General features: G+C 35.2%; 2 protein-coding genes across 2 annotated transcripts; both read left to right on the top strand.

Moving 5' to 3' along the window:
- Positions 1 to 3,990: 3,990 nt before the first annotated feature.
- Positions 3,991 to 17,595, top strand: LOC133877096 (phytochromobilin:ferredoxin oxidoreductase, chloroplastic). The gene is made up of 8 exons (XM_062315334.1): positions 3,991 to 4,328; positions 7,551 to 7,667; positions 10,178 to 10,272; positions 12,321 to 12,414; positions 12,567 to 12,698; positions 12,864 to 12,968; positions 17,122 to 17,172; positions 17,249 to 17,595. The coding sequence occupies exons 1-8, from the start codon at positions 4,122 to 4,124 to the stop codon at positions 17,429 to 17,431; spliced, it is 984 nt and encodes a 327-aa protein (XP_062171318.1). The 5' UTR covers positions 3,991 to 4,121; the 3' UTR covers positions 17,432 to 17,595.
- Positions 17,596 to 19,426: 1,831 nt separating this feature from the next.
- On the top strand, positions 19,427 to 20,834 carry LOC133877839 (F-box protein At3g07870-like). Its single transcript, XM_062316268.1, has one exon. The coding sequence runs from the start codon at positions 19,641 to 19,643 to the stop codon at positions 20,658 to 20,660; it is 1,020 nt and encodes a 339-aa protein (XP_062172252.1). The 5' UTR covers positions 19,427 to 19,640; the 3' UTR covers positions 20,661 to 20,834.
- Positions 20,835 to 23,495: the final 2,661 nt, after the last annotated feature.

Here is a 23,495-nt window from a genome sequence, read left to right as displayed (position 1 = left end):
ATTTTTTGTCTCTGGAGAAACGTGTTTATAGAGCCTTTCTCTCTCTCTCTCTCTCTCTCTCTCTCTCTCTACGTTTTTTTTTTTTTTTTTTTTTTCACTTTCTCGGCCCAAATTCGCTCTTGTGGCGATGGGCAACGGGTTGGCGCCACCTGGCAGTGGGCTTTGGGCGTGTGGAATGTGATTAAAATGTACTTGAAAAGGTCGTTCACCGTACCTCCGGTGTGCTCTGCTCAGGGCAGGTGTAAACGCTAAAAATGGGAATGCCTAGAATATGGTTTCTTGGCTTCCGGGCTAAGGTAAAAAGTATACTAGGTATCACTTTTCAACCTTATTTGCTTTCTTTTTTTTTATTTAAAAATGTTTTTATAGTATTGAATTCTTAAAATTTTAATTGTTATTCTTAAATTAAATTATTCAAAAAAAAAAAAAATCACATCTATATTTATGCTTAAGTGAGGTACAATAAATTATGAAAAAAATCTAAATATAATAAGTATTGACATAATAATAAAATATTTAAAAAAAAAAAAAAGGTTTACTTTTATATAGTTTTAATTTTTGATGGATTGTGTGAAATAAAGCCCATGAGCCCACTGGCTTCGTTACTTTGTTCCATGGCCCATGCAACTTGTCTGCTGACTGAAGCTTGATTGGTCTCGGGCCCAATTTGTCATCCAGTGATTTAAAATACAAAATATTTTTTAAATGTTAATTTAATTAGATTTCCTTGACAAATTAGGGCCAATTATTATGCATGGAAAAATAAGGAAATAAAATTGTATACATTGAATTTTTGAAAATTACAAAAATAAACATAAAAATCTTTCATGCAGCAGTCGAAAACAAGGTACATATATACTAATAATAATAATAACCGCAAATACTTTTAATAAATAACAAATAGTTTTACAATTTAATTCGATAATTACAAATAAGAGCTTGAGAGAAGTTACTCCTAAAAGAATGGTACGTTTGAGATTGCGATTTCGTAGATAATAAGTACGATTTTAAACCAAATTGCAAAACATAAATCGTTTGAAAACCGCGTTTTAAAAAATTACGATTTAAAAACGTAAAAAATCAGCTTTTTCAAATCACAGGTAAGGGGATCTTTTCTCTTTTTTTTTTTTTTAAAAAAAAAATGTAGAATTTTAAAGGTTAATTTTTATATTTTAAAGGTTAAACTGCGATTTTACAAAAAACTTAACTGCGTTTTTAAAAATTACTTTTCCAAATCGCACATTTTAAAATCATTATTTTAAATCGCACTTTTTAAAATCGCAAACTGAAACGGACCGAAATCATTTGTCATCATTAAAATGATTGGAAACTTCTTTGAAAATTCATTTGAACTTTTATTGCGAATTGTTCAATTTACAAGAAGATTTGGAGTTTAATAAAGAAAGCTTACAATGATAGAAAGAAGGATTACAATGAGAGAGCCAAAGTGTTTATTAGGGAATTAGCAAGAATTAAAAACTAGGGATTCAACTTATCTTTGCACTTGTGTGGGACTCCTAGTTTATAAATTAACTTGAATGGATACCGGATACGTTCAATTGAATTATTTCATTTGACAATTGTTTTTGCTTTTGTCACTTGTTACTAGGGGTGGTAATTCACGTCCACGTGTCGGGTTTGAGTCATATCGAGACATGGATATAAGAATATATACATAAACTTTAACTCGATCCATTTAGTTGAACGGCTCAAACCTTTCGATCCTAATCATCTAATTTTGTATTGAATTCGTGTTGTTCGAATTGTTTCGAAACATGAGTATAAAATAGGTCAACCATAACTCGACCCATATAATTAAATGGGTCAAACTTTTAAACTTTAACCCTTTTAATTTCATGTTGAGTTCGTGTTCAATTTGCAGATCGTGTCAAAAATTGTCTGCTCTGCTTGTTACCATTGTTTTTATTGTCTTTATTTGATAGATTTAATTTAGGTGCCCCAAAAAAATCAACTATTTTTGGGGAAAATTAAAGAACTGATTATGCATATGAGTAGGGACTGTAAAAATGATTTTTCCTCAAAAGTGGCCTGGAAAGTTCATGGAGACCAATAAATTTTAGCTTTAGACGAGAAAATGCTCATCATTTTCAAGTTACTTGACGTGTAAGTTGAATACTTGATTTATTTTTTATTTATAAGTGATATGTTTATTCATTCACTTGAGTTAACCGATTGTTTTTGGTCAACCCCCCCCATGGCATGTTTACCAAATGGTTTCGTGTTATGTCATCTACTTATTTAAATGGATCGTATTAAAGTTGAATGATATAATCTGTTTGACTAAACAAGTTGTATGAGATCAGTCAACCTAACATAAAATTGACCCGCCAATTCGAATTGCTACTTGTTTCGATCACCTCCCTCCCCCACCCTTGCCAACCCCAAGGGGCATTTCAGCGGTGGGGTGCCTCAAGACTCTTTTTTTTATTTTTTTTTTCCCTTTTAAAAAAAAAATATATGGTTATATTTTTTATTGTTTAATAAAATTTAAAATATGACAAAAAAATATTGACATGGTACTAAAGGGCCATGCAAATTGGCAAACAAAACCCACAAAATGACTCGTTTAAATTCACAATAAACTTATGCAATGAAACTTGAAAAAGAAAAAGAAAAAGGATATAAAAAAAAAATTTATAGTAATTGAAATAATCAGACAAAAAAATAAATGAAAACTTCACGGAACCTCTTTAAACTTCCGCTCAACTTGAATTACTATTTAAAGTTAAAAAATACTCAATTTCGCCAATCAATCTTTGAATTTATTGCAATGTTTCCCTTTCAATAGGGTTTGGAGTTAAAATCAGATGTAAAATGACATTTATGCACCTGAAACTTTTATAAAATTCTCAATTTACCTTTAATTTCAATTTTTTTTTTTTTAAAAAAAAATAACTATTTTTTCTAGACCCCCGATTCGGTCACCTGGTGACCTAGCTTGGGTCACCACCAGACCCATGGGTCTTTTTTTTTCTTCTTTTTTTTTTAATATAAAAAATATATAAAATGGGGGGAAAAAAAAAACAAAAAAGCGATGGTATTGTCTTAATTTTCATGAGTGCAGTTAAGATTTAAGTGATGTCAAACTCTAACGAAAGGGGATATTGCAACAAATTTAAAGATTGTGGATGAAATTAGGAGTTTTAAAAAATTGAAGAATAATTTCAAGTTGAATGAAAATTTACAAAGGTCATGTGAAGTTTTAAAATAATAATAATAATGTTCCACCTGTTTCGGCGTAACATGTTTTCTGAAAAATATTTTCGACATTTTTCGGTGTTTGGTGGTGGCAAAAATAATAGTCAACCTAAAAATGATTTTCGTTTGACAAAAAATACTTAGTAAATTTTGAAAAATGATTTACGTAAAAGCGACGTGGTCAATCTTCAAGCAGTCCACCATCGCTGGAATTCGACAACCATTGCCGAATTTCGACAAGCCAGATTTTGACACAGTCGGAATTCGATCGATTCTGAAATCTGAAAATTTCTGTCGGAATCCAGCCAAATTGGCCAAAATTTTGCCAAAATAGTCAGATTTTAGCCAGCAAACCGAGATCTAAAAAAAACAATCAGGCGAAGGTGGCCGAAATCAAGCCAACCCAGATTTTGGTGAAATTGGCCAAATTTTAGCCTTTATCGCCAAAATCTAGCAACAGTAACTAGAATCGTACTGGTTAGTAACGAAATATTGTTATCGGTGGCTTTTTCTATGAACCAAATGTCAAAAAAGAATTTTCAAAAAGTAAAAAGATAATTTTGATAAAAATATTTCACTATAAAAATCATTTTATGTCCAAACAAACCGATGACAGATGACATATGCCATTCAATGATCGTCATGCTTTCACCCATGAAATCTAACCGTTATTCAAAGAGTAAAGTGAAAACCGTACTTGTGACTCTCACTGGTAAAAAGCCTGGTTACGTGGACAGACAGAGCCACGGGATTGTGGTGTGGTCCTTTCTGGAAAGACAGCCTACTTGCCGAACTCGAGAAGGTTGAACCCAAAACCGAGAGAGAGAGAGAGAGAGAGCAACAACTCTGCCATTAATGGTGGTGTTGGTTGGGTTGCCTTAGTGGGTGATTTTCTTTTCTTAATGGAGTCCTGTTCTTCTCTGAGAAGCTTTTGCGTAACTCTAAAGCCTCCACTGCTAAACAGTGTAGGAGTATTTGCTAGCACTCATAGCAGTTGGAGGAGGAAAAGAGCCTCTTTTCAAGTTTCTGCATTTTCATTCCAGAAGTTCATCCACTTCGCTTTAAATGAAACAAAGCGCCAAACTCAGTTGGTCCCTTCTCCTTTACAGGTACATATATGCATTGTACTGTCTCTAAGCTGACTTGGGTTACTTTAATTTAAGCCCATTTGTTCCATTTTGTATTCAAGGTCTCGCATGATTTATATTGTGATAAGTTTTAAGAATTTGTCTGATAGATGTCATTTTTGTTTTTGGTGTCATCTTACAGACAAAAAAGAAGAAGTTCATTTTGCAATAATAAAATAATTATTTTTGTGTGATTAGTGACTACATTTTTCTTAATTTGGACTCTTTTATAAATATTCTTTCTTTTGTCCTACCCTTTTTGGCTTAATAAAACACTAGTGTAGGGGATATTCCCATCTTTCAATTTGATATGGTGTTTGAAGGGTGAGCTAGGTCAATTGGGCATTGGCAGCATTCCTAAGGGTTAGATGGGCAGCAGTTTGGCCGACTTCTTTGACTGGATAAATGTTTTGGTGAAAGTAGTTTTCTTTATAGAGATATGCTTACTCTATACAGAAAATTCTTCATAGAGATGTGCTTGTTTGATGAATAATATTGTTCAAATATCTAAGCTGATCTTGTTTGAATGGTTAACCAAAATTGTATACATGATGTTTTTCAAACATGTCAGCAAACCATTCCCTTGGATATAAGAATCCGCAAGTAGGAAGTAGAATTTTTAGATATGTGGGCTGCTTGATACTCCCGAGGCTGCTACTAAAATCAATATTCTTATTATTCCTTTTTGCTTCTCCCTCTCTCTCTCCCTCTGAATACTGACTGCCCTTCTCCATTATCCTTGTCTTCTTTTGATGATATTTAGATTTATAGACAAAAGACAGTTGACATTTTTGTTAATTGTTCGGTTTATTACTGAAAAGGATATGATAAGTAGAGCAATGATGGTGAGAATACTATTTTTTTTTTTTGGGGGGGTGCATATAGGCTTAAATAGGGTAGAATGGTGAGAATGATAGGTAATTCCCATTAGGTGGTAAAGGAATCATGAAACGAGAGGGCTAGTCGAGTGTTGAGTTGACTATTGGGTATATCATAAAAAAAAAAAATCATTAATTGATGTGCCAAAACTCAAAGTAGTAATTCAACTCGACTATTGGGTATATCATAAAAAAATCATTAATTAATGTGCCAAAACTCAAAGTAGTAAAATATTCTTTAATTTGAAGATCAATATGTTTTAGCGAAGCTCATTGAAATTTCTCACTATTGGAGTTAGTTGGTAAACTAATATGATGTATACGTTTTAGAATCGCTATTCCCCTGGGGCGGACTTCAGAAGAATCCCTTCACCTTTGGAAGGGCAAAGTTGAAAAAGGATTTATGAAACCAATATCAATTTAATTAGGATAAAGGCCTGGTTGGAATAAGGTGACTTTCTATAAGTAGAGAAGGAAACCATTTAAAGATTGTGCTATCTCAAACTCTTCAAATTCTGTGTGTGTGTGTGTGTCACTGCAGAATTGAATGACTTTCTATAAGTAGAGAAGGAAACCATTTAAAGATTGTGCTATCTCAAACTCTTCAAATTCTGTGTGTGTGTGTGTGTCACTGCAGAATTGAATGACTTTCTATAAGTAGAGAAGGAAACCATTTAAAGATTGTGCTATCTCAAACTCTTCAAACTCTCTCTCTCTCTCTCTCTCTCTCTCTCTCTCCCCGTGTGCGTGTGCACTGCAGAATTGAAAGCTTTACATAAAGATATATATTATATAGTACCTAATCTCCAATACTTTTTAACATTCTTTTAGTACTTCCCATTTTCAGTCTCATGTCCATGCTTTTTTGTCATTTGTTTCTGCGACATTGTTGTGAAAATGGTTTGGCTGGTTTAAAGAAACAGGTAACACCATGTTTGGGATGGAAGAAGAATAATAAATATGGTCCTCTCCAAGAATTGCACTAGAAAAGGAAAACAGAAAAAAAGAACAAAAAAATGCTACCACCAAGAAGCTCTTTGGAAAATCCCAAAAGGTTCAAACCTCAACTGGGCAGTGAAACAAAAAAAGTTTCATTATAGTTAGATTACTATGTTGTGGTTTTTGGAGTTTGTGAAGAAGTGACAGAAATAAAGGTACAATTTTTGAAAACGAACCTTTTTAGGGGAGAGCATTGCCACCAAAGACAGGCAGTAAACTCAAAAGCTACATAATAAATTTTTCCCTCAAAACTTGTAAAGTCGTTTGTGTGCAATTTCTGTTGCTTCTTCTTTGTGCATGGTGAAGAAGTCATTATCTTAGTCCTTGAGGGCTCGAAAACTGCAAATAGAGTGTATTACCACATTGCCAATGAGCTCCTTCCTAAATGGAAGCTCCTCTCCCTAAGGATAAGATGGAGGCTGAGCTTTCCTGTTCAAAACCCACTGGGTGCATAACTTACCGATTAGAAGTAAAAACAAAGGATGTATTAGCGCACCAGGAAAGGTATGACATTTGTGTGGTTGCTATCCTGCAATTGTAGTTTCCCGTAATAAAAAATTGATTTATAGAAACTTTTACAAAATCTACTTCCTAGATCCAAGGAAAATATGCTTGTTATGCAGTAGCACTGACTTTTATTTTGCTTCTGGTTCATTATTCCTGATGATTCCTCATTCCTATCTATTTTAGTTCTTTCTCAAAAGCTAGGGAGGAGTTTAGAATACTTATGCAACATCACTAAAGCATACTTATGCTTCTTCTTGTTGTTTTATCTTTACTGAATTGTTGTAAAGAACCTAAGTATCTAGTTGTCCAAATCTTGTGAATAGTGAAGAGAGATCAATTCATTGGGGCTTTTAGTCTTACATGTCCGCTGATTTCTATATATCAGGAAATGGAATCAAGAATCAATCACATTCTTCATATCTATGTCCTTTATTATCAACTTATGGTCTTTATAACAAGTAATTTTTGTACATTGGTTTTATTTCTACTTAACAATTTAAAAAATAAATGAAGAATTTCTTCCAACTTTTTTGTACGAGGTAGTTGGAGTTTGTCAATGCTTAAAATTTCGCTGGTATACTTGCAACTCCATGTTAGCTATTTCTTCAACTGATCACTTGTGATAATACTTAAAATTTTATAATTCTCTAGCAGCTCCAATTACTTAATGCTTCTACATATGTCGATATTTACTGTATTTAGCTGCTGCAACCACCAACATGGAAGCTTAAAGCTTTCAAAGAACAAGTAAATATTAATGTTTTAGTAATATTAACTTAGTAGGAGCCATTATGAGAATATCGATTTTTTATGTCATCAGGAAAAATTTAATTCAATGAATTCCATAGATGGTAAATCAGAGCTTCAAATGTTATCATTCCAAGCTCCCAAGATTAGACTTCTACGAAGTTTGAGCATTGAGACTGAAGCAATGCAGGTATCGTTCTCTCTTATTCACTCTATTTATCACTTCAATTCTTCTGAAATGATTTATTGTGACTACTAGAACTTGCCCTCATTTGGGCTTCTTGGAGTTGTGATATTTATTTGAAAAAAAAGAAAAGGAAACCTACTTAAAGTTGGAAGGTTGGTCAGTTTAGAGCTGCCTGTTGAGTGGATGGATGATATCAGCACATAGTTTTTCAAGTTAATTTAAATCTTCCTTATGATGATTTATGCTCTTCTTTATTATCTGGATGCAATTATCGTAAGGCATGGCATGGCTGCAACAATTCATATATATGCAAATGCCTTGACCAAAGGCATCATGGTTAACTTATTCTTGTTATGCTGGAGTTTCTTATATTCTTGGCACTATGGATGTACATAAAATTAGAAGTTAGAGATGAACTCTAAAAGAAGTTGATGAGTATATATGTCTTGTTTCCATTCATCAAAAAAAAAAGAAAAAAAGAAGAAGAGAGAGAGTATATATGTCTTGTTTCCAATGACCTCTAGCATAAATGGCATATCTTTCCTTGTAAGACAGGAGTGGAGAACAATGTCGTGGTTCAAGATCTACTGGTGCACTAACTTATCAATAAAAAAAGTATATAGACCTTGCAAATGAATCCAGAAATCGTTATTTATTTACTTATCAAAAAAAAAATGAATCCAGAAATCGTTTTGATGTCTCAAAGCAAATTAGTTGTTAAAAAAGGTTAACATTGATAATGTCATGCTGATGTCTCAAACGCATATTAGTTGTTGTTTTTTTTTTTTAAAAAAAAAAAGTTATAAGCAAGGTTTATGTATGAAAAATCCCAATTGACCCCAAAATAATATCTAGAAGGGGATGGATAGGTGTTTCACAGAAATTATATTGATTTAAAAATTATTGGAACCACATAAATCAATCACCAAATATAATGAAAGCATAAATCAATCAGCACAATAATTTGGTGACGAAGTGGAAACCTTTGAAGAACTCCTCAATGGTAAAACCACTTCGGGGCAGCCAAACCCATGAAACTTATCTACTATAGAATAATTCAATTATAAGAAGTACACACTTACAAAATCTTTGTAATAGACACTTCCTTTTATCAAGCAAACGACCCATTTGCTTCTATTGCAGTAGCTCCAGATCCTCTGGGCAATTCTTCTATTGAGCTTCCTCCTGCAATTTTGAATGAATGTTGCTTGAGAGTTTAAGATGTGGTTTAACAAAACTCTAAGAGAGATGAACTTGAAAGCACATATAACAATAATCTCTCTTAGCACACAAATGACAAAACAATTAGGCTCTCAACTCTCCTTGAAAGTTGTGCATAGTAGTCCTTTTATAAAGACTAACAAAATTAGTCTTCTAAAGCAAATTAGACTACTTCGTAAAGAAATTTTTTAGGCGGTGTCTGGACAGTTAAGTGAGCTCGTTTGGACCTTGTTAGGGTTTCACGGATTCTTGCCTGGTCAGGGTCCGGACCTCCATCGAACGACCTAGCAAATAGACAACACTGTCAATTGCGATCTTCAATTGAATTTGCTCTCATCCGGACCCTTTGCAACCGAGCTAGTGAACAGTCAACACTGCTTGAATTTAATCTTTAGTTCGTCCAGCCCTACCACCGAATGGGCCAACAATCGAGCATTTTTGTATGTTAACTATCTTCAGCTCGTTTGGACTTCTATGGAACGAGCCAGTGAATGAGGCGTTTTGTGTAACCATAAAACTTGCTCGTCTAGACATCCTTCCAACAAAGGTTGTGAACGAGTGCTTCTGCCAAACTTTTCAATTGAGCTCGTCCAAACGTCTATTGACCAAGCTTACCAAATGAGCAGTATTGTATCACGTTATTAACCAACTTGTCCAGATGCTTCTGAACGGCTGCATCATACGATGGCTTCTAGACTTTTCAAATTGCTTTGTTCTTCAAGATTTTCAACACTTGATTAGAGTCTAAGTACACCACTTAGTCTATGACTTTGAAAGTTACAACAAAATGTGTTTGGACACCAAAGTAGCCTACTTAAAAACCTAACAATGTATTTATCATAAAAAAAAAAAAGTGGCGCAGAGCTTCATATGCTCCTCCAAACCCCTTGTTTGTTGTAAATAAAACTATTATCTGAAGATAGTTTGAGATATATTGACTGAGAAAAACAATATCAGTACATAATTGCTGGTATTCTGGGAGACTTTCCCAAAATTATTGCTAGAATTCTGGCCTAGGATGAATTAACAAGGAAGAAGAATTAATGGAACAAGTTGATGTAGGGGAAAAAGGAACAATGCAATAAGAAATTCTGATTTCCCTCATCTGATCTTGGCGGGTGTGATCTTGATCCTTGCGTGCGGGTCCATATGTTCAACGAAAAGAAGTTTGGAAGCCTCAAGCTGCGGCGTTTCTCTTCAAACCTTGTGCTTTATCAATCTAGAATCTTCTAATGTATTGAACTATATTTTTTTCTGTCTATTAACTCTGTTTTTTGACAATTCATACGCAGGTGTTAGATTTTACTGTCTTTCCAGAACCAGAATTTGATGTACCCATATTTTGTGCCAACTTTTTCGCCACCACCAGCACAAGCATAGTGGTCTTGTAAGCTCTCTCCTTTCTTTAAATTTTGGTCATCTGAGAAACAGAATATTTTTCGTTTACTACCAAAATATATATATTTTTTCTGAAACTTTTCTCCTGTCTTCCTTTTTCTGCTTGAATGGGAAAACATGCTGCCCTCTGATCTGTTCTTAGAAGGTTTGAAAAGAACTCTTTAAATGTTCAAAGAGAACTCATTCCTAGAGAGAAATTCTTCTCATTGGAAATGCTTGAGCAATGGAACTTTTTCGTATTCATGAAATTTCCAGAAGGTGATAAGGTTTTTCATTGCTTTGACAACATTAAGTAGAATCTTTTGCATGTAGTTTCTTATAACTCCCAACCCTTAGAGTATGTATGGACATATAGACCTCTGTAATCACATAGGCATGTTTATGTATATATGTAGATCTGGATACAATTCATGCTCATTTGTGTCTGGCTTAACATTTTCATCATTGTAGGGTCTTCCTACACAGCTCATGTGCAAAAACTCCAAACCCCTAATTGTAGTTAGGAAAGATGGATCATCTCTCTCATCAAGCATAGTGATCCCCTTGCTAGTGCTTCTATTGTAAGAGATCACTTCTTCCTAACTAGCAAAAGATTTCACTTGATTTATGCAATGCCTCATTTCATTTTTTTCCCCTCTAGTTTTATATATTACTGAAGATGTCACCAAGAACAGTTCCAATGGGTAATCTTATCCACTATCAGAGATTTCGATAATACGGGGTCTCACTGGTTATTTGATTATAGTTTGTGGTACTTCATGCCTTTGTCTAATAACAAACGATATTAAACATTCATTCTCTAGGGCAACCTCATGAGTAAATTTGTATTATTCTTACATCCTTGCCTTGAAAAGGATTGATGCTAATTTGTACAAATTTCCTTGTCTACAACATCCATGGTTAGATTCTTTAATGGGAAAACATTTTCATCAAGCATTTCTACTAGTTTCTGGCTATTCTTTTCATATTTTTTTCTTAGTTTGGACCAATTCTGATTCTTTGACATTTAAGTGTCCGCGCCTTCTGGTTTTATCTTAATTGCTTCAGTATTTTTGTTTATTTATTTACTTTGCTTTTTCCTCCGTCTTTTTCTGCTATGTTAATTTGCGAAGAAGTCATGGGCAATGAACAATTTTTTAATTCTTTTTCTAGAGATCAACCAGAGTAGTATAGAATGTTTCTGGTATGTCAACAGGAATTCAGATTGAAGGTTTCAGTCTTAAATAACCAGGATTTTGGTTGATATTTATAATTAAGGGAAAACTGCAATTTACCCCCCAAAATTTCACCCAAGTGGCAATCTTGCCTCCAAAGTGAAAAAATTTGCAATGCACCCCAACCAAGTTTCATAATTTTGCGATGTAACCAATTCTTATGAAAATATCCCTTAAAAAATCATTTTTTAAAAATAAAAATAAAAATGGGGGTGGCCTAAGTTGTCGTCCTAATTGTTTTTTATTTTACCCCCCCTTGCTTTGGATGGATGGTGCATCGTGATCCTGAGAAGGGAATTTCTCTTACTGCTACTTCCACCATTCGACACCGCTCCTTGTACTTGCAACCTTTTTTGGATTCTTTTATCTCTGACAAGACATCAACTGTTGGACAGGGCAATCAGCTTAGAAAACGATAATATTCAATTCTATTGATTTCTTTAGCTTCTCTCTCTGTCCCTATCACTCGGAAAAAATGTTTTGGCGTGGGGTGTTAACATGCATAATTGTGTTTGTTTGAATTGATTTCCCTGGCTTCATTGAGATTTCGCAGACGCATGACTAAGAGTGCATACTATATTTAACAGAAAATTTATGCTTTGCCACTTTCTGATTTAGTTTGAGTGCATGTTTCTTCTTTTCCTTTTTTAGTTCTATGCTAGGCAGTCTGCATTTACCAAATCTACTTGCTGCGCATCTCATGCCATTGACTTTTTTTTTTCCTGAGCAAAAAGGACTGGTTAGTTTATTCTTGTAAGCAGGAAACCAATATATGGGGAAGAATTAGCACTTGATTAACTTACTTTTAATTGGCCATTTATAGGGACCTTAACCCTTTGCATGATGTCATCAGTCAAAGAGATTATAAGGAAAGATACTATAGAAGTTTGATGCCTCTTGGTCTAAAGTATGCTGAGGTAAGTGCATTGCTCTGTACTTGAACATTAAATAAATCCTGATCCTGTTTTTTTTTTTTTTTTTATATATATATTATGTGTGTGTGTGTGTGTGTCTTTTTTGGCTAATCCTCCTAAGATTTATGACATGACTGAACACAGATTTCATGCAGCTTTTACCCTGGGGAGGAAAGCTTACAAGCGAGTCCCTAAAATTTTTCTCACCAATTGTGATATGGACCAGATTTACTCCCAGCGAACTCAAAAATGATGTTTTATATTCTGCATTCACGGATTATTACAAGGTATAGACTGATGAATTTTTGCATCCTGTTTTAAAGCGTGTTTGTGGTGATATTTTAACTGCATCCTGTTAGTTGGAAGTGAGAATTAAAATTCATTTGGTAGTTCCTAATTCAAGTGGATGACTGAAGATTGCAAACCATATTGTGACACTGTTGCTCTTGCAGGCATGGCTTAAGCTGATAAAACAAGCAGTAGCAGAGACAGATGTGTCCCAAATTATGAGCAATCGTGAAGCACAACATAGATATCTAACATGGAGAGCAGAGAAGGTGATTAATTTCTTTCCTAGTTCTTCTTTCATGCATATGCCATCATGGCATCATTACTTAACCTTTGTGATTGACTATCGGGTGTTCGGTGTTCCAACTCACACAGAATGAGGGGAAACAAACAAATGTTCCTTAACATTTTCTGACATATTCCCTAGAGTACAATCCAAATGGTTGATACATTAGTGCATGCTGCTCTCAAAGTTGTTCAGTAATAAGGGTCTTTAAGTGATAGAAACTACCTCTTGGTCATCTATTTGGTTGCATGTGCGCATGTAACACCCCCCCGGCCCGTTAAGGCTAGGTTTGTTAACTAATGTCTTATAGATGAATAAGGAGTAACAGAGCATAAAATGCAACTAAATGATAGTTTAAAACTTCAAATGCAGAAACGTAAGGTTAACATGAAAATATCAAAGGTCAATACAAATTAAACAAACTTAATGTCATAAATGTCACCATAGTGCCCCAAAACACAACTTAAAATAAATTTAATTTAAAGGAAATAAAAAACTGTGCATGCATATGTAACACCCCCCACCCCCTAGCCAACTCATTTTGGCCGCTTATCTTGTTTGCTAAATAACCTGAGAGGGGGAAAATAAAAAGAAATGAGCGAAAGGCTCAACAAGTAATACTTCTAACTGATTTAAAGGGTTGGGTTAAATTCGTTTGATAAAAAAAAACATACTAAGACATAAGTTCAAAATTAAGCATATAACAAAAAGTAAGTTACTCTGAATTAAAACTTTCTTTTTTGAACTTATAAAACTTTTCTATCTTATTTAATATGGCCTTGTATATAATTACCCCCCCCCCCCCCCCCCCCGGTATGCATGGTGTTGAGCTATCCAACCTTTGGGATCTGGCATCACCCATAGTCACGGATGTGCTTGGCTAGCTGATTAACTACTAGGTACTCTCAACATGACAAACATAGTGATGGCCACACCTTCACAGTTCCACAAGCATCATTCAGTGTGTCATTCAGTGTGGTGCACTCCATATTAGCCTTGGTACCGTTCTACTATCTCTTTCTTAGGCTAAATAGTTACTTAAAAAAAATGGTCCCAGCTCAACACATGCTCATTCTTTATTAATCTTTGAATGTTCATTACTCACATAATACTTAGCATATGTAGAGGAATACCCCTTTTTGCTCTTATAATAAGGAAAGTTTCCGAAAATGAAAACTTTCCTATTTTAGAAACCATCTTCTAACTAAGCACAAGTTCCCATAGTTGAGTGACACTCTTATTTTAAAAAAATTGAAACAGCGCGTGGCATAATAATAATAATATCATTTATCATGTGGGAATTAAATAAGATTGAAAATGCATAATTTAATAGAAGGGGTAGGGCATACTACTTACCCCAATAATGTTGCTAGATAGACTAACAGGAACTTGAAACACCTGAACCAATAGATTATTTGGATCATACTTCGCACACCCCAATTTTTTTTTATTTTTTTTGTTGATAAATAAGAGTAATATCATTAATAATGTAAAGCGCAATCAAGTACACATAGAGTATACAAGAAGAGCATCTAAAAAGGAGAAGAAAACAAAATAAGGAAATCATTAAAGCTAAGCACTAAAGGTGCGAGGAATGCAGCCGCCCAAGAGTATAAAGAATAAAAAGAAAAATGAAATGAGCTCCTCAATGGTTATTTCTTTGTTCTCGAACTGTCTGTCATTGTGTTCCCTCCACACGCACCACAGAAGACAACAAGGAATCATCTTCCACACGACTGAACTCTGAGAATTACTGCCTGTCCACCAGCAAGTGAATAAATTTACCACCCGAAAAAGCATAACCCAAGACAGACTGAAGCGACTAAAGATGGCATTCCATAGAGCGCGTGCGACCTCGCAGTGGAGAAGAAGGTGAGTCACAGACTCCCCATTCATTTTGCACATGCAATATCTATCAATCACAATAACCCGCTTCTTTCTGAGATTGTCCAAGGTAAGGATCTTCCCTAACGCTGCTGCCCAAGCAAAGAAAGCCACTTTCAAGGGAGCCTTGGTCCGCCAAATACTTTTCTAGGAAAAATGAACAGTCTCTTTGCAAGCAAGAACCTTATAGAAAGATCTAACATCAAATTTTCCTTTGTTAATGTGATATTTTCAAATAGGGGAACAAACCTTGGACCAACTAACTAGGTGATATTTGAATTCTTCACTTATGCCACCCCACAAGAAGTCTCGATGCAGCTTCTCTATACAACTAGCAACACTAGAGGGAATAGGGAAAAGAGAAAGAAAGTACGTAGAAAGATTAGAGAGAGTGCTCTTAATAAGAGTGACTCTGCCACCCTTCGACAAATACAGTCGCTTCCAGCTAGCCAGCCGCCTCTCAATCGTACCAACAACCTCATCCCAACTCGACTTAGCCTTAAAGGGGGCCCCCAATGGAAGACCGAGATACTTTAAAGGAAGAGAGGAAACTCCACATCCCAAGATGCCAGCCAATTCATCCATATTATCCACATGACCCACAGGAACCAAAATTGACTTAGCCAAATTAATCTTCAAACCTGAAACAACTTCAAAGGACAAGAATAACAGACGTAGATAATGAAGATGGATAGGATTAGCCCTGCAAAAGACTAAAGTATCGTCTGTGAACAACAGATGAGAAATGTTAATCACCCCATTGCTGCCAGAACCCACAGAGAAACTTGAAAGGAAGCACTTGTGAATAGTAGCAGAGAACAACTTAGTAAGGGCCTCCATCACAATGACAAACAAGAGAGGCGACAGAGGATCACCATGTCTAAGACCATGAGAGCTGTTGAAAAAGCCAGATGGGGTGCCATCCACCAACACAGAGAAGCGAACCGAAGAGATGCAATGCGCTATCCAAAAACACCATCTCTCCCCAAAGCCACATCTTCTCAACATATTCAATAAGAAATCCCACTTGACATGATCATATGCCTTCTCAATATCCAACTTGCAAAGTAACCCTGGTTGACCTGATTTGATGCGGCTATCCAGACACTCATTAGCTATAAGAACTGAATAAAGAATTTGCCTACCTTTCACAGAAGCATTTTGAGGCTTCGAGGTAAACTTCTCCACAACCCTTCTAAGTCTATTTGCAAGAACTTTTGCGATGATCTTGTAAACACCACTTAAGGAAATTCCCTTTGTTTTCAAAACCGTGTGATGTGGTATGGAAAGTGGGGTGGCTGATTGATAGGTATTTTGGCTTCTTAAGGTTTCGGATATTTGGAGAAATGAGAGAGCTTTGACAGAACTTGAGAGAAAAGAAGAGTTTTTGGATGAAGAGGAACTGGCCATGTAAGTTGCATTGTGTGATGGATGGAGCAAAAACTGAAAGAGTATAAGTGTGAAAACTGAAAGAGAAAACTAAAAGGCAGTTTTGGTGGAAGACCCACTAAAGTGCTGAGTAGTAAGTAGGTGTTGATAATGTTCGTGGTTTACGAGGTGCCTAAAACTTTTCAAAAAAAAAAAAAAGGAGGTGCCTAAGACTTAGGAATTTTGAAAGTTACTTTGAGAGACATGAGCTGTACGGTTGCTTCGTCTTTTGAGAGAAATAAACTGAATGGGAAGAGGCTATGTGGCATGAATTTAGGAGTCTGAAACAATCTGGCCCAACCTTATCCATGCTGTATCCAAGATGTATCCTCGGCATATATCCAGGCATTTTGGTTAAGGTACACTGCAGAAGTATTTCTGCTTCATTAAAAGGCGTGCAAAAAAAGTTAGCGTGTGTAGGAACGTATAAAAAATCCCAATTCACTCTTGTTGTCGAAGGTGACATGGTCAGTTCTCTAGTCTATGATCATTAAAGTTACATCCGGAATACAACTGGATGACAACAACTATCAGACTCAGGTGATGTTTATATGCAGTCTCATTGTTCACCTATCAATCTTTATAGATATGTTCCTGGTTTAATGTTAATAATATGCAGAAACCAATAAGACTGGACATATATAGTTAAAGGTTCCAAGGTCGAGGATGAATCCAGATGCCAAACTTCATTAACTGTGAATTTAAGCGTTGAATATATAACGATGTTTATATATATATATATATACCATGTTGAAATTCAGAGTTTTATGCCCCATCTGCTGCATTCCCTGACTTATCTGGTGTATCCAACATTTGGAAAGCAGGATCCAGGTCATGGAATTCTGAAAAAGTTGGCTGGGGAGACGATGGCAAAGGTATTTGTTTCATGAACTGGTCGGTTAAATAATGTTTCTCCATCAATTAACATTGCAGCTTCTTACAAATCCATAGGAGTTGCTGAGGAGCTTCCTCTTTAATGGAATTGATGAGCTAGGAAGCAGAACATTCCTGGATTACTTTCCGGAGTACCGCTGTGAGGATGGGACAATAAATGAGAAGCGCAGCATTGTGGGGAAATCTTTTGAAAATCGCCCTTGGGATACAAGGGGGGAATTCATTGATAAAAATTCCTAATAATATGTTTGTTTTCCCATCTGTTCCTTCCATTTTTGCTCCTTGGTAACTTTTTTTTTTTCTTGTTGGTTTTGTACTAAGATCTTGTATATTTTTCTGAATTATAGATGTATCTTATCATACAAAATGTATATTTTGATTTTTATCATATCCTCGTTAATATACACCCGAGCAAATCAAGTCATAACCCCTAAATTAAATGCCAAGTGATCATGATATATGTGCTCTTTATATAAAGAAATGAAAAAAAAAAAAAAAAAAAAATATCCATGAATAATCGCTTTATGCTTCATAGAGAAGCTTTGTGGAGAATGATAGTGGAATCTAATATGACATTTCGGGGGTGGGTGATGTTCTAATGAGGTTCATGGGTGGAATAATGTGGGGTTGTGGAAAATATCAGGAGTTGGAAGGAGTTCTCTACTCATACTAGGTTTGAAGTGGGAAACGGCTCGAAGATTTAATTTTGACATGACTTGTGGTGTAGGGATTAAGCCCCTCGAGAAAGTTTTTTTAGATATGTTTAGTATTGCTTGCGTTAAGGATGCTTATGTAGCAAATCATTTGGAGATTTCTAGTGGCTCTCATCAATGGAACATAAACTTTACTAGAACAACTCATGATTTGAAGGTAGATGTCGTTGCCTCATTTTTTAATTTATTTTACTCCTTTAGTTTGGGTCGGGGAGGTAAAGTCAAGCTTTGTTGGGACCCCTACAAGAAAAGCCTATTCAACGTTATATCGTTCTACATTGTCTTGGTCCCTCATGATGGTTCTTGTTAGAGTAATGTTTTTTTTTTTTTTTGGAAACAAAATTATATTATATCCAATTGTGTCACTAGTTTAGCATACGCCACCTTCAATAATTAATATATATATATATATATATATATATATATATATATATATATATATATATATATATATATTGGGTCACATTGGAAACAAAGATCTGTCTTTATTCCCCTTATTAAAAATAAAATAAAATAAAATAATTTGTCTTTATTGCGCATGCATGCTAGTATGCGGCGGTTTTTTCTTGGCCCTTCACGTCCACCTAGATTCTATACCATAGTCCATGGTAGTAACAATACCACCATATATTGAAGTGTAAATTCAACAAAGTTTTCTTTTAAAAATAACTTCAAATGAGTTCTTTCAATCAAATCTATTAAATTAATATGTACTTTTAGAGTATAGCTGTCAATTTTTAACACGACTCGCGAACCTGATATATACCCAATACAACATTAAAAGAATTAGGGTTAAGGAGTCTCACTCGTTTAATTAAATGAATTGGGTTATGATTGACCTAAGTAGTCTTATACCCATACTTCGACATGACCCAAACTCAATACGCGATATAATGACAGATAATTTTTTACATGACCCATGAACCTGACACAAACTTACTACAAATTAGAAGGTCAGAGACTTGGAGTTGAAGAGTTTGATCTATTTAGTCTTATATTTATGTCTTGACACAACCCGAACCCCACACACAAACACGAATTGCCACCCATATCTTTCGGTGTGTGATTATCACATGCATTTTTAAATAATGCATGCCCCCATCTATTTTTTTATTTTTTTAAATAAAGCATGCCATCATATATGCTCTAATAAAGCAGGCCCCCTTTTATTTTTTATTTTTTTTTTTATTTTTTTCATTTTTTAATGCTTTTATTTTTTTAAAATTTTATTATTTTTTTTAAATGTATAGGACACGTGTCAACACCTGAAACGTGTTGAGGCACTGACGTAGACTTCCGTCAAATTTTAGACGAAAATACCATATCTATCTTTTGGCAAAATTAAAGTACTATCTGCGATACGAAATGAACCGTAAAAAATAAAAAATAAAGATTTTAAACCACATAAAAACCAAAAATGTATTTATCCCTAAATTTTAATTCAATACATATTAGTCTTTTCGTCGTAATATCACTCTCCATATGGACCTTTCCTTGCTGCCCATATCTCATATGCTACCAACAAAAGACTGCGCCAATAAATTTTCAGTAATTAAACCCTAGAAAATATCAACGCAGTTTTGGAAATAACGTAGCGGCCAAGACCTCTCTAGTAGGAGTGTTTCCATGAATTAAGAAACGAAAGCTTCAATTTATAGCAATAATTTTAGTTTCAAGACAACCTAATAAAGCATGAAAAAGTATTAGCCCGGCGACGGCCTCTCAAGTAAACAGGCATGGAGGCGGGGCAGTTTCCGGCCGACATGCTGTTCGACATCTTTTCCCGACTGCCCATCAAGTCGCTCATGCGCTTCCGGTGCGTCTCTCCGACGTGGCGCAGCATAATCGACGACCCATGCCTTGCGTGCATGCACCGACTCCGATGCGCCGAAGAGCCCAAAGTTTTGATTCTCGATCCTCCCACGCACGAACCGGCCGACGCGACGTTGAGAGAAGACGGGGTGTTCTTGAAGGCCAGTTTGAATTTACTCACGAGGTTTGCAAATTCCAAAGCATATTCTCTACGGGGCTGCTGTAATGGTCTGCTCTGCTTGACAAAACAGTTTTGTGGCGAAAGCCCTCTGTTTTTGTTTAATCCTCCGAGGCAAGAAGTTGTAGAATTGCAACCGCCATGTATAGCCCCAAGCAGGAAAAAATACGGATTAGGGTTTGATTGTTCAACAAACACGTACAAGATTGTCGGAGTTTTTGACGACGATTTGTCTGCTCAAGTTTACACTCTTGGAGGTGCAGGCTCGTGGAGAGCCATTAGCGAAGGCCCTCCATGTCCATTGCTTGGAAGGCCTGTATATTCATGTGGAGCGCTTCATTGGGTCTGTGGGGACGATGAAGGCAAGATTGTTTGTTTTGATGTTGGGAAGGAGGAATTCGGGTTGATTTCTCGACCCGAATTTCGCTCCAGCCATTTGCTTGATCTGAGAGGAGAGTTGGCCATTGTTGATCGGTCGTCCGATAAGCACGTGGAGATATGGGTAATGAAGGAATATGAAAAGAAAGAGTGGGTCAAAGAATACAAGATTGGTGTAAAAGGGGTGCGCGGAAATGAATTTGTTGAAGTTGTAGGGGTATGCGAGCATGGTGAAATACTACTGAAGGACGTGTTTGAAAATTATTTCTTCTATAATCCAGGGACTGATATGCTAAAGTACAGCCACATTCCAAGCCTCAATGATGAGACACAAGTCTTGTGTCACATGGGTAGCCTGCTATCAATTGCTATGTTTGGGGCAGAGTAATGTTTTTCTTTTTCTTTTTTTTTTTTTTTTCTTTTTTTTTTTTTTTTTTTAATTTGTATTTCCCATGGGTGATGGTCCATGGGGCGTTAGGTGAGCCCAGCTGTTTGTGAACTCAGTTCGACCTGATCGGTTCATTTAAACTCGATTTAAAAAATAAAATGAATTATTCGTAAACATTATAATCCGCTCATATATTAAATGAGACATACTTGTATAAATTTGGCTTGTTTAAATTCGATTCGACTCGTTCAGCTCGAATTGTTAGTTGGTTCATGTGTATATATATATATATATATATATATATATATATATATATGTATATATATATATGTATATATATATATATATATGTATATATATATATATATATATATGTATGTATAAAAATAAGTTTTATAAATATAAGATTTATAATTATAGTGTATAAATATTAACATAGTAAATATAATATATGTAACATTAAAATGCTACAAACATTCTATTTAGAATCTAAAATATAGATCAAAGTTAAAATTGTACTAAAATTTGATTTTTTTTTTTGAAATAAAAATTATTATAAAACTTTAATTGAGCTTAAGCCGCTTGAGCTCAATTGGAGACTTGACTAGGCTCTTAATAAGCCGAATTCGAACGACTTTTCAAAATTTGGCTCGAACTCGAGTTGAGCTTAAACTCCTATTTTATGTATTCAAGCCAAATCTAATAGTCCCAAACTTGGCTGGGCTCGAATACAGCCCTGGGCCATGGTCGAAATTTTGCTTTAATTAGCACCAAAATAACCCTTTTGCTGATGTAGCTAGGGCTGTCATCTGTCCATAAACTTTACTTTACCCAAAACAAACTTCAGAAGAGGTATACGATGTTTCATCTTTTATTAAGACACTCTTTAATGTTTAAAATTGATCAAATCACTCTCTAAAAAACTAACTAAATTGAAAGATTACGAGAACATTGCAAAAAAGAGGGTGAATATAGTTTCCCTTCCTTTTCTTTTTTTAATTTTTTTTTCTTCTTTTCTTGTCTTTCTGGAAATTGAAAAGCTAATCGAGTAATGCACAAACGACCAAAGGATAATGTCGTTACGCTAATGAATTGAAGCCCATTGGTTTGATAAAGAATATCCTTCACATCACAGATAATGTCGTTGTCCCGTAGACCAATATCCTGAGTTGGACCCTTTTAATGCCTCACCAAGGCTTTCAACAGACCAATATCTTGAGTTAGTTAATTGTAATTTAAGTTTGATTAGTATTTTTTTTTTTTTTCTGAATAGTTACAAATTATAATTTTCTTCTTTGTTATAGTAAACAATTGTCAATTTTGATCCTAATTAATGCTCTTGTATTTATTTTAAATGCCATATATAATCCATTATCAAATCCTTTTCATCTCCCTCTTTCACTATTTCAATGTACTTCTTTTGCTGTTCCACTTATCCATTTTGTTAATGATTTAAGGTTTGAACAGAGGTTGCTATGCATGTCTATTGTTCTTTCATGTTTTTTTTTTTTTTTTTTTCAATTGACAAAGGTTAAAGAGAGGGTCATTTCCATTCTTAATCGGGATGAAAGAGAGAATGACGGACCGGTTGGGAATGCTTCCTAACACAAGGTAAAAAGCGACCCATTTTGCTAAACTATATATTCTAAAGTTAACACTTCTATAAACTTTCAAGGCTTTCTGGTTATTGAATAAAAAATGATACTGGAGAAGTTCCAGTTAGCAAACAGATTCGGGTTTTGTATGGCAAGGATCACATTAAGGGCATCCCGCCGTCCCCTTCAATGATAAGAGAATTAACACCACAAGAAGCTGCAGTTTGAATGGCCAACAGTGCAACTTGAGCTTCTCCAATGGCTGCATCATTAGTAGTCAATCTCTTAGTTATAACTTAGATAATATTACCATCAGAGTCATTAATGACAGTGGCTGCATGCCACTGCAAAATCCAATCTCCGTGCCACACCCAAAGTATCCTCTCAAATTTTTTAAACATTTAAGATTCTCAAATTATTAAATTCTAGCCGTACTTTACATCTAACGGTTCACAATGTGTCATCTGTCCACATGAAATAAATGCTATTAACAAAAAGTGGTATCAATAAATGTTCTAACATTTCTTTCATGTGGATGGTAAAGCATAGTTATAATTTAACAATTTGAGAATCTCAAATATGTAAAAAAAATTGAGAAGATCCTGATCGAAGTCACTCTTGCGCTTCCACTGCATCTCTCCGCTGTGGACCTGTGGTGCAACATCATCGACGATCCACCCCTGGCTTACATGCACCGGCTCCGATGCGCTGAAGAACCTAGAGTTTTATTTGTTGATCCTTCCATGCACGAACCGGACGTGATGTTTAGAGAAGATGGGGTGTTCTTGAAGGCCAGTTTGAATTTACTTACAAGGTTTGCAAATTCCAAAGCATATTTTCTACAGGGCTGGTGTAATGGTTTTCTCTGCCTCACAAAAAAGTTTTGTGGCGATAGCCCTCTGTTTTTGTTTAATCCTCCAAGGCAAGAAGTTGTAGAAGTGCAACCACCATGCATAGCACCATCAGGGCCTGCTGTTCTACTATGCGACTTAGGCAGTCGCTTAAGTCTCCAATGGAAGAAAACCCTATAAAAGATGGAAAAAGGCCGCATGAAATAGATGGAAGAAGGCCCCGTGAGACCCCGTAAAAGATGGAAGAACGCCCTGTGAAACTAAGACAGTTTTAAAAAAACAAGTCAACAACTATTTAAAGAAAGAAAAAAAAAAGTGCATTATCTTTGTTTTTGAATACTAACTCTCATTGAAAAATCAATCGTCATGGCTTAAGAAAACAATGATTA

This window comes from Alnus glutinosa, chromosome 9 (assembly GCF_958979055.1).
Source record: "Alnus glutinosa chromosome 9, dhAlnGlut1.1, whole genome shotgun sequence".
NCBI classification, from domain to species: domain Eukaryota; kingdom Viridiplantae; phylum Streptophyta; class Magnoliopsida; order Fagales; family Betulaceae; genus Alnus; species Alnus glutinosa.
The sequence above is the reverse complement of the archived record's forward strand: the minus strand, read 5'-3'. Positions and strand labels throughout refer to the sequence as shown.

What these genes read in the sequence shown, in the direction of transcription:
- LOC133877096 (XM_062315334.1), top strand. Translation starts at nt 4,122, where the DNA reads ATGGAGTCCTGTTCTTCTCTGAGAAGCTTTTGCGTAACTCTAAAGCCT. An exon ending in TTGAGACTGAAGCAATGCAG is followed by an intron (nt 7,668 to 10,177) that starts GTATCGTTCTCT and finishes ATTCATACGCAG; the next exon opens with GTGTTAGATTTTACTGTCTT. An exon ending in TAACATGGAGAGCAGAGAAG is followed by an intron (nt 12,969 to 17,121) that starts GTGATTAATTTC and finishes TTTGGAAAGCAG; the next exon opens with GATCCAGGTCATGGAATTCT.
- LOC133877839 (XM_062316268.1), top strand. Translation starts at nt 19,641, where the DNA reads ATGGAGGCGGGGCAGTTTCCGGCCGACATGCTGTTCGACATCTTTTCC.